The sequence below is a fragment of the Schistocerca cancellata genome, chromosome 6 (assembly GCF_023864275.1).
Source record: "Schistocerca cancellata isolate TAMUIC-IGC-003103 chromosome 6, iqSchCanc2.1, whole genome shotgun sequence".
NCBI lineage: Eukaryota > Metazoa > Arthropoda > Insecta > Orthoptera > Acrididae > Schistocerca > Schistocerca cancellata.
Window position 1 is genome coordinate 38587580 of NC_064631.1, and position 10484 is coordinate 38598063.

Here is a 10484-nt window from a genome sequence, read left to right on the forward strand (position 1 = left end):
ACAAACAAAATAAAACAAAAAACATTAAACACAAATTTACATTTATGAAGCAAAATGTAGAAATAAATGTCCCACCAAGGTAGATATCATCATATATTGTTTTATCCATGTTGGATCTTGTGAACTCTGTGGTGAATGACACAACCAGCCACAAATACTTTTTAAATGTTTTACTTTACTGCCATAATTGGTTTCAGGCTAGCGTGTCCCTCTTCAGATAGCTAATCTGTTTCATTACTCAGATGTTTTAACTAACATCATGTCATCTGCACCCCACTACTCCCCACTACATACTCAAATATTCTTGTGCAGTGTGGAGCAGATGATGTAGTGTTGATCAAAACATCTATGTAATGAAAAATATTAGCCATCTGAAGATAGGAAAGGTTGTGGCACTAAAATAAAACATTTAAAAAGTATTTGTGCCTGGTTCTGTCATTCACCACCTCCCTCATATAGCCATCCCTCAAATAAAAATGTCAGGATGTTACATTCTTATTTTTGCAGATTCCTTCCTTCCTTTCTGGTGCCCCTTACGCAGCCAGTGCAGGGCTTAGGACTAATGTTGGGCTTCTCCAGTTTTGTGGAGAACCAACCATACCCTTATATAGGCTAGTGTTACTGTGGGGTTGCCACTCCCAAAGACATTTTAAAGCTACTGCCATCCCCCCCCCCCCCCCCCCCCCCACCACCACCACCACCTGGGAAGAAATCAGTGTACTGCATCTGTTTGCATTTAGTGTAACCTCATGGGCAAATGTGACGTCATCTTTCAAAGTGTTAGACATCATGTAACTGAGGCAGGATGTGGGAACCAGCCTGGTATTTACGTATGTGGATGTGAAAAAACCTAAAAACCACATCCAGGCTGGCAGGTAGGTGCTTTAACATGCTCGGCTGTCCTGGCGAGTTCTTTTTCTTTGTGTGAATTAAACCACCCAAATTTTGCCAAAAAAAAAATCATTATTGTAATGTAAATGTGGTTCATGTTGTACTTTCACACCAGAATTGATTTCTTTCACTTTTGGGGAAAAAAACTGTCTGGGTGGAAAACTCCTCCACAAACGCTTTTTAGTTTACTGCCTTGGCACCTCCCTGCCCCCTTCCCCACTCCCTCATGAACTGGTGTGTTATGTAAGAAAAACAGGATTTCACAAAGTCCTACATCTCGCTGCTTCTACTGGATTCTTTTAAAAACCGTAAGAATATGTACTCCAAAATACTAATCTGATCGTTAATGTCATACCTTCTTCAAGGGCAACTGTGTCAATGTACCCAGCAGAGAAAGAGCAAGCTTTCACTTTTGCTTGTGTTCCTTTTTCTATTCTTGTTGCTGAATAGGTATCACTGGGGAAGATTCGTACACATGGCTTTATCTGGATACATAACAAGTAAAGGAACTAGCTTGAAATCCGCTGTTGTTTTTACTTGTATTTCTTTTTATATTCTCTTTGCTGAATGGGTATCATTGGGGAAGATTCATACACGTGGCTTTATCTGGATACATAACAAGTAAAGGAACTAGCTTGAAATCCATGTTACAGGAGGACTCAGTAATTATTTAAATAAATACTGCTTCTCTAAAACCATTGATTAGTCATAACACAGCAAGTGGCACTATTACTTTCATTACCATTTAGTTTGAGTACATGAGAACTTTTGATTGAATTGAATTTTAATTGTACCAGGGACACAGTTCATCAGTCTAAAACACTTGTGCTATTTCGCAGTGTGGTACTGTTGTAGCTATGTACCTTGTTCTTTTCCCATATCTATAATTGGTTTCTCTACTAGTAAGTTATCAATTTTAAGTGTTTATGATATATTTTTAACATCAAGTTTATGTCTGACTATATTGAATTATAATGACAGGTCATCGTCCATTTCAAACACACATCTTACATTTACAACACTCAATTTTGCACCAGAAAATGTTCAGATAACATTCTCACCCTCCCATTTATGAGGTGAAAGTGTTGCAATAACACACTGTGTATTTGCACTTACATTTCACTGTGGCAGACAGGAAATACTACAATACCATTTATCAAAACACAGGTGTAAGAACTGGAACCAACTATGTGTTAGACTGTGACATGTGGCATGACAGTACCCCAACAAGCCACCTTCCTCAATGTTGACCACCACCTCAAAGATGGCTGCATCAGTACTTCTGTTCATATCAAACCTACCAACCAGCAGCAGTACCTCCACTTGGACAGCAGCTACCCATTCCATACCAAGAAGCCCCTTCTATACATCCTAGCCACCCATGCTCGTTGCATCTGTAGTGACAAGTGATCTTCTCAAAATACACTGAGGGTCTCACCGAGGCCTTCACAGGTTGTATCCCATGTCTTGTCTTTCCGTTCACCCACCAACTCCCAAATCTCACCATCTGACCATCTGGCCACAGAGGAGGATTCCCCTCATGACTTAGTACCACCCAAGACTGGAGCAGCTGAATCTCATTCCCCACCAGGCTTTCAACTACCTCTTGTGCCCTGAAATGAGGAATGTCCTACCAACTATTCTTTCCACCTCCCCAACATACCGTATTTACTCGAATCTAAGCCGCACTTTTATTCCATTTTTTGTAATCCAAAAAACCGCCTGCGGCTTAGAATCGAGTGCAAAGCAAGCGGAAGTTCTGAAAAATGTTGGTAGGTGCTGCCACAACTAACTTCTGCCGTCGAATATATGTAGCGCGACACAGGCATGCTTTGTAGGCACAAAGATAAATACTGGCGCCAAAACCTCTGCGTCAGTAAATAAATTTAAAAAAGTGGAAGACGAGCTTTTTTCTCCGCCCCGAGTTTCGACCACTGCATTTTCATACATTATCCAACGAAGTAAATACAAATTCCGTATTGTTCATCTTCGAATGTAGCAGAATTTCAATGTACTATGAAAATCCGTCTGGCAAGACTGTTTGGGATGTTAGTCAATATGGCCAACACTACGTTCTGAATTTTTTCCTACCCCTGAGAAGAGATGGTTGCTAATAGGAACCTGATGAAATGTGAATCACATACAGTATTCTCTTCACCATAAGAATAATACGAATATAAACACTTTGCCATGTATTCTTTCGTGTTTGCTGCTATCTCATTTAAATCCTGTCTGCCTAATAAACTATGAAACTAGAGTGAGGCAACAGCAAACGCGGAAGAATATACGTATCGTGTCATGTTTATATTCGTATTATTCTTATGCCTAATAGTGATGCAGTCAGAAATGAAGCACGGCAACTGACTAGATTTTTAAATCTAAGATGACTCTAATTTCTGTACAGAATTTGATGTACTAAAGAAGCGGCCGCAAAGATTTTCAAACGGAGAAACATTTTCGCCTAACTCTCGTTCAGAACATGTTCTATCATATGCAGTCTATTATTTGGTTCTTGTTGATCATTATCAAAGAAAGCAGCAGTGTAAGTAACAACAAATAGCAGTCTCTTGCCATTGTTTCGCTAATGAGACAATTCCTCTCTTTTTTTTTTATTGTAAGCGGTGTTAGCGCGCACAAAAGCAAGCCATGCCGCGAGCGGCAACAGACCGTAAACACGCACTATCAGAATGCAACGAACAGTACAGTAATGCATTTTCAGCTTAAGAGTGACGTAAGCACCTATAACAAGGATAACGGCAGTTATCGGATCAAAGAAAAATAAGCAATCAATTCAAACTAGACGTAGCACGTGAAAAAGGAAGGGTACCCGTATAAATACGGATGGAGCACCTGACTCATAGCAATGGCTACGTGGTAAAGCTTAACTGCTAAGCTTACGACTCGAACCAAACTACTGTAGCTGTATCGTCATTCATTTGACCTACATTGTGTCTCATATTACAATGGACCAACTTTGTTTCGATTTGGAGGGGCGGCCTAAAACTTTTCTCTCCCCTTGAATTTTGAGTCTCAAATTTCAGGTGCGGCTTAGATATGGGAAATTTTTTTTTCCTTTATTTCGAGTCTCATTTTTCAGGAGCGGCTTAGATTCGAGTGCGGCTTAGATTCGAGTAAACACGGTAGTATTTCACCAGCTACCGAACCTACACAATATCCTCATCCATCCCTACACAACCCCTGCTCCCAACCCCTTGCTTCATGATTCGTATCCCTGTAACAGACCTAGATGCAAGACCCGTCTGATATATCCTCCCACCTCCACCATCACTGCCACCGCCACCTACTTCAGTCCGCTCACAAGCATCAAAGGCACGGCTGTCTGTGAAACCAGTCATGTGATCTACAAGCTAAGCTGCAACCACTGTGCTGCATTCTATGTGACATGACCAATCTGTCCGCATGAATGGCCGTCGACAAACTGTGGCCAAGAAACAGCTGGACCACCCCGTTGCTTAGCATTCCACCCAAAACAAAGTTATTCATTTCAATGAGTGCTTGACAGCCTGGGCCACCTGGATCCTTTCCACCAATACCAGCTTTTTTGAGCTGCACAGGTGGTAACTCTCTCTCTGCAGTATATCCTATGTTCCTGTAAACATCCTGGACTCAGCCTTTGTTAGTTATTGTCCTTACCCATTCACCCATCTAGCCCCTTCCCCATTCCTATTCCACACTACACAGCCCTCGATTCCACCAGTACACTCAGTCTTTTTACATCTCTCATTTTCCACTACCAACCCCAACTCCCTGCCCCCCTCCCCCTCCCGGACTCTGTCTAACCTCCCAACTGCACCTAGCTCCCCCACCCTGGCCGCCTTGTCCATCTATGCTCTCACAAGCAGCATTTTCTCATCCCCCACCCCTACTCTGCTATCCCTCCCCCTCCCTGCCTCAGCCTCCTCCTTACCCCCGCCACCCAATTGCTTCTCCCATCATGTGCTGCTGCTTTCAGTCTGGCCTCAGCAGCCAGAGACTGTGATTATTTGTGTGTGAGTTGTGTTTGCTTGAGTGTCTTGTCTATTTCTGACGCATGCCTTGTTTGCTGAAAACTCACTTTCTGACAGTCTTTTTGTTGTGCCTATCTGCGACTCATCATCTCCGCTATACAGGATAGTTGCTAATAGCAACTATCCTGTTCATAATATTGTTACATTCCATCCTAGATTTTCCATTGTTTAATATACAACATACTGCACACAAACAACAATACTGCTGCCACAACAGAATTCCAGAATCCAATATGTGACACTGGTAATGGGACATCAAAATTTTGTGTTGTTGAGGAAATTAGTATTAGTTATTGAACTTGAGGCTTGACAGAGCTTGAAAGGTTTCTTTTAATTCATGCAGTAACTGAAGTACTCAATAGAAATCTGTCCAGCATTCCAAAAGAAAGCATTCCAGGAGGTCAAATGATTGCAATAACATTATTTAAAAAATGAAATTTATGTTACAAATGTCAGACATTGGGACATTTCACTGCCCCCATACAGTCTTTGAGGACTCCAGGAAAATTTGTTAAACATAGAGACTGTGTTGGAAAAATGGGGTTGGTTGGGAACCATGCCAATGCTGAACTATCTTTTCTTGAGTTAAATGGTACATTTCTCACCCATTACAAATCTTGTCAATATCAATCATATAGGCATCTGCTAAAATACCAAAATCAATCAACTGAACAGTGTATTAGCTCACATTCAAAAACATTTTGTAAAAAGTGATCCTATACTCCTCTTGTTTGGTTATTCTTGTGGTTGGTAATGTACAGACCTATTCTCTTTTATAATGTATGAACATTTTTGTAACTTTGATTAAATTAGACTGGATTATGCTGTTTTGTGTCTATCTTTAATATATAATTAGGAACCAGGAACTAGCAGTTCAAAAAATTTTCAAAGTGGATCCACTATAAGAGGGGTGTTTGAAAAGTCCATGCAAAAATTAAAACTGCTTACGTGTTTGGGGTAAACCTTTTTTATTTTTCGACGTAGTCTCCTTTTATACGTGTACACTTTGTCCAACACTGTTGTAATTTGTTGATCCCTTCCGGATAATAGGAATTGTCCAAGTCTGCAAAATAGCTATTAGTTGCCGTAATCACCTCCTCGTCTGAATAAAATCTATGTCCCGCCAGCCATTTCTTCAAATTGGGGAACAAATAGTAGTGCGAGGGAGCAAAGTCTAGAGAATAGGGTGGATGTGAAACAAGTTGGAATTCTATTTCCAACAATTTTGTGACCACACCTGCTGAGGTGTGTGCTGGTGCGTTGTCGTGATGGAAAAGGACTTTTTTGCTTTCCAGTCGCCAGTGTTTTTCTTGCAGCTTGATTTTTAAACAGTCCAATAATGATGAATAATATGCACCTGTAATAGTTTTACCCTTTTCCAGGTAGTCGATGAGGATTATCCCTTGTGAATCCCAAAAAGACAGTCGCAATAACCTTTCGGCCAAAGGAATGGTCTTTGCCTCTTTTGGTGCAAATTCTCCCTTGGTAACCAATTGTTCAGATTGCTCTTTGGTCTCAGTAGTATAGTAATGTATCCACAGTGCTGAAATGACATTTAAAGTCCTGCGGATTCTTCCTGAACAGCCGCAAACCATCCTTGCAACACTTCACATGATTCCGTTTTTGGTCAAGTGTGAGCAATCGTGGAACCCATCTTGTGGATAGCTTTCTCATGTCCAAATGTTTATGCAAAATATTATGTACCCATTCATTCGAGATGCCCACAGCACTAGCAATCTCACGCACCTTAACTCTTCTGTCATCTGTCACCATATCATTGATTTTATCAATGATTTCTGGAGTCATAACCTCCACAGGGCATCCAGAACATTCAGCATCACTTGTGCACATATGGCCACTCCGAAAATTTTGAAATCACTTATAAACCATTCTAATTGAAGGAGCAGAGTCACCGTAATGTTTATCAAGCTTCTCTTTAGTCTCTTGAGGCGTTTTGCCTTTCATAAAGTAATGTTTAATCACCACACAAAATTCTTTTTCATTCATTTTTTAACAATCACTCAACTTCGTTGATTCACAAGAATGCCAAACACAAAGAAATATACCAATATAGCTGAATCTTGGTGTGCGTTCTTTCCATAGATGCTACTAACTAAACATGACCTCAATACATGCCGGTGGTGCCATCTCTAGGACTTTGCATGGACTTTTCAAATGCCCCTCGTATGTAGTGTCACCTGAGACATTTCCTCCACTTTCAGTGACTGCCCAGTCTAAATAATATTACTACTGAAAGACATAAAATTATACAGCTGTAAGATATCGTGCATTAAAATCGGATATTGTTTTCTGCCAAAAATATGCACATTTCTCATAGGTGTATTTACGTTTGTTTCAGTTACGGGTACTAAAACTTGCACAGTCATGGACAACTATGAAGGTGCTACTGAGCATTATTATATCAACCATTGGTGCTCTAGGAAACTTAACATTTGTGTTAGTGATTGTAATATACATTTTTGCTGTTATTGGTATGCAACTTTTTGCCAAAGACTATACAAAGGAGAGATTTCATCCAGATCCTGTGCCAAGGTGAGCTACATGCATTAAATTATTAATGAAATGTATTTAATATTCCATAATGTTGTACTACACAAAACATTTAATTCAAGGATGCCATAGATTTTAGTTCAAATGTAATGAATTATTATGATTATTTAACATTCTGAAATTAAATGAAATAATCACACACACACACACATTATATATATATATATATATATATATATATATATATATATATATATATATATATATATATATATATATATATATATATATATATATATATATATAAAATAGAGGGAAACGTTCCACGTGGGAAAAATATTTTTAAAAAGAAAGATGATGAGACTTACCAAACAAAAGCGCTGGCAGGTCGATAGACACACAGACAAACACAAACATACACACAAAATCTAGCTTTCGCAACCAATGGTTGCCTCGTCAGGAAAGAGGGAAGGAGAGGGAAAGACAAAAGGATTTGGGTTTTAAGGGAGAGGGTAAGGAGTCATTCCAATCCCGGGAGCGGAAAGACTCACCTTAGGGGGAAAAAAGGAGGGAAAAAAGGACAGGTATACACTCGCACACACACACATATCCATCCTCATATACACAGACACAAGCAGACATTTCCGTTTTTCGCACATCACTGATCATTTTAGCCGTTGAAGTGTCTGCTTGTGTCTGTGTATGTGTGGATGGATATGTGTGTGTGTGCGAGTGTATACCTGTCCTTTTTTCCCCCTAAGGTAAGTCTTTGCGCTCCCGGGATTGGAATGACTCCTTACCCTCTCCCTAAAACCCATATCCTTTTGTCTTTTGTCTTTCCTTCTCCTTCCCTCTTTCCTGACGAGGCAACCGTTGGTTGCGAAAGCTTGGATTTTGTGTGTATGTTTGTGTTTGTTTGTGTGTCTGTCGACCTGCCAGCACTTTCATTTGGTAAGTCACATCATCTTTGTTTTTAAATATATTTTTCCAGACATTTGTCTGCTTGTGTCTGTGTATATGAGGATGGATATGTGTGTGTGTGCGAGTGTATACCTGTCCTTTTTTCCCTCCTTTTTTCCCCCTAAGGTAAGTCTTTCCGCTCCCGGGATTGGAATGACTCCTTACCCTCTCCCTTAAAACCCAAATCCTTTTGTCTTTCCCTCTCCTTCCCTCTTTCCTGACGAGGCAACCATTGGTTGCGAAAGCTAGATTTTGTGTGTATGTTTGTGTTTGTCTGTGTGTCTATCGACCTGCCAGCGCTTTTGTTTGGTAAGTCTCATCATCTTTCTTTTTAAATATATATATATATATATATATATATATATATATAATAGAGGGAAACATTCCACGTAGGAAAAATATATCTAAAAAGAAAGATGATGAAACTTACCAAACAAAAGTGCTGGCAGGTTGATAGACACACAAACAAACACAAACATACACACAAAATTCAAGCTTTCGCAACAAACGGTTGCCTCATCAGGAAAGAGGGAAGGAGAGGGAAAGACAAAAGGATTTGGGTTTTAAGGGAGAGGGTAAGGAGTCATTCCAATCCCGGGAGCGGAAAGACTTACCTTAGGGGGAAAAAAGGACAGGTATACACTCGCACACACACACATATCCATTCGCATATACACAGACACAAGCAGACATTTGTAAAGGCAAAGAGTTTGGGCAGAGATGTCAGTCGGTACGGAAGTACAGAGGCAAAGATGATGTTGAAAGACAGGTGAGGTATGAGCAGCGGCAGATTGAAATTAGAAATTAGCGGAGATTGAGGCCTGGCGGATAGCGAGAAGAGAGGATATGCTGAAGGGCAAGTTCCCATCTCCGGAGTTAATCCCATTCCTGATGTCCAGGCGGAGCTTCAAGGAATCCTCAGAACCTTAGGCCCCCTACAAAACCTTTCACTTGACTCCATCAACCTCCTGACCCCACCAACACCCCGCACTCCTAGCTTCTACCTTCTTCCTAAAATTCACAAACCCAATCATCCCGGCCGCCCCATTGTAGCTGGTTACCAAGCCCCCACAGAACGTATCTCTGCCTATGTAGATCAACACCTTCAACCCATTACATGCAGTCTTCCATCCTTCATCAAAGACACCAACCACATTCTCGAATGCCTGGAATCTTTACCCAGTCTGTTACCACTGGAAACCATCCTTGTAACCATTGATGCCACTTCCTTATACACAAATATCCCACATGTCCAGGGCCTCGCTGTGATGGAGCACTTCCTTTCACGCCGATCACCTGCCACCCTACCTAAAACCTCTTTCTTCATTACCTTAGCCAACTTCATCCTGACCCACAACTTCTTCACTTTTGAAGACCAGATATACCAACAATTAAAGGGAACAGCCATGGGTACCAGGATGGCCCCCTCGTACACCAACCTATTCATGGGTCGCTTAGAGGAAGCCTTCTTGGTTACCCAGGCCTGCAAACCCAAAGTTTGGTACAGATTTATTGATGACATTTTCATGATCTGGACTCACAGTGAAGAAGAACTCCAGAATTTCCTCTCCAACCTCAACTGCTTTGGTTCCATCAGATTCACCTGGTCCTACTCTAAATCCCATGCCACTTTCCTTGACGTTGACCTCCATCTGTCCAATGGCCAGCTTCACACGTCCGTCCACATCAAACCCACCAACAAGCAACAGTACCTCCATTATGACAGCTGCCACCCATTCCACATCAAACGGTCCCTTCCCTACAGCCTAGGTCTTCGTGGCAAACGAATCTGCTCCAGTCCGGAATCCCTGAACCAATACACCAACAACCTGAAAACAGCTTTTGCATCCCGCAACTACCCTCCCGACCTGGTACAGAAGCAAATAACCAGAGCCACTTCCTCATCCCTTCAAACCCAGAACCTCCCACAGAAGAACCCCAAAAGTGCCCCACTTGTGACAGGATAATTTCCGGGACTTGATCAGACTCTGAATGTGGCTCTCCAGCAGGGATATGACTTCCTCGATCCTGCCCTGAAATGAGATCCAGCCTTCATGAAATCCTCCCCACTCCACCTAGAGTGTCTTTCCGCCG

At 41.2% G+C, this 10484-nt stretch overlaps 1 protein-coding gene across 1 annotated transcript in view; it reads left to right on the forward strand.

Annotated features, from left to right (window-relative positions):
- Window positions 1-10484, forward strand: part of LOC126191195 (sodium channel protein 60E-like) — a 339817-nt gene that overhangs the window by 146413 nt on the left and 182920 nt on the right. Inside the window, exon 13 of the mRNA XM_049931990.1 lies at window positions 7279-7472. Within this exon, the coding sequence (XP_049787947.1) occupies window positions 7279-7472 (194 nt within the window). The remainder of the gene's footprint in view (window positions 1-7278; window positions 7473-10484) is intronic.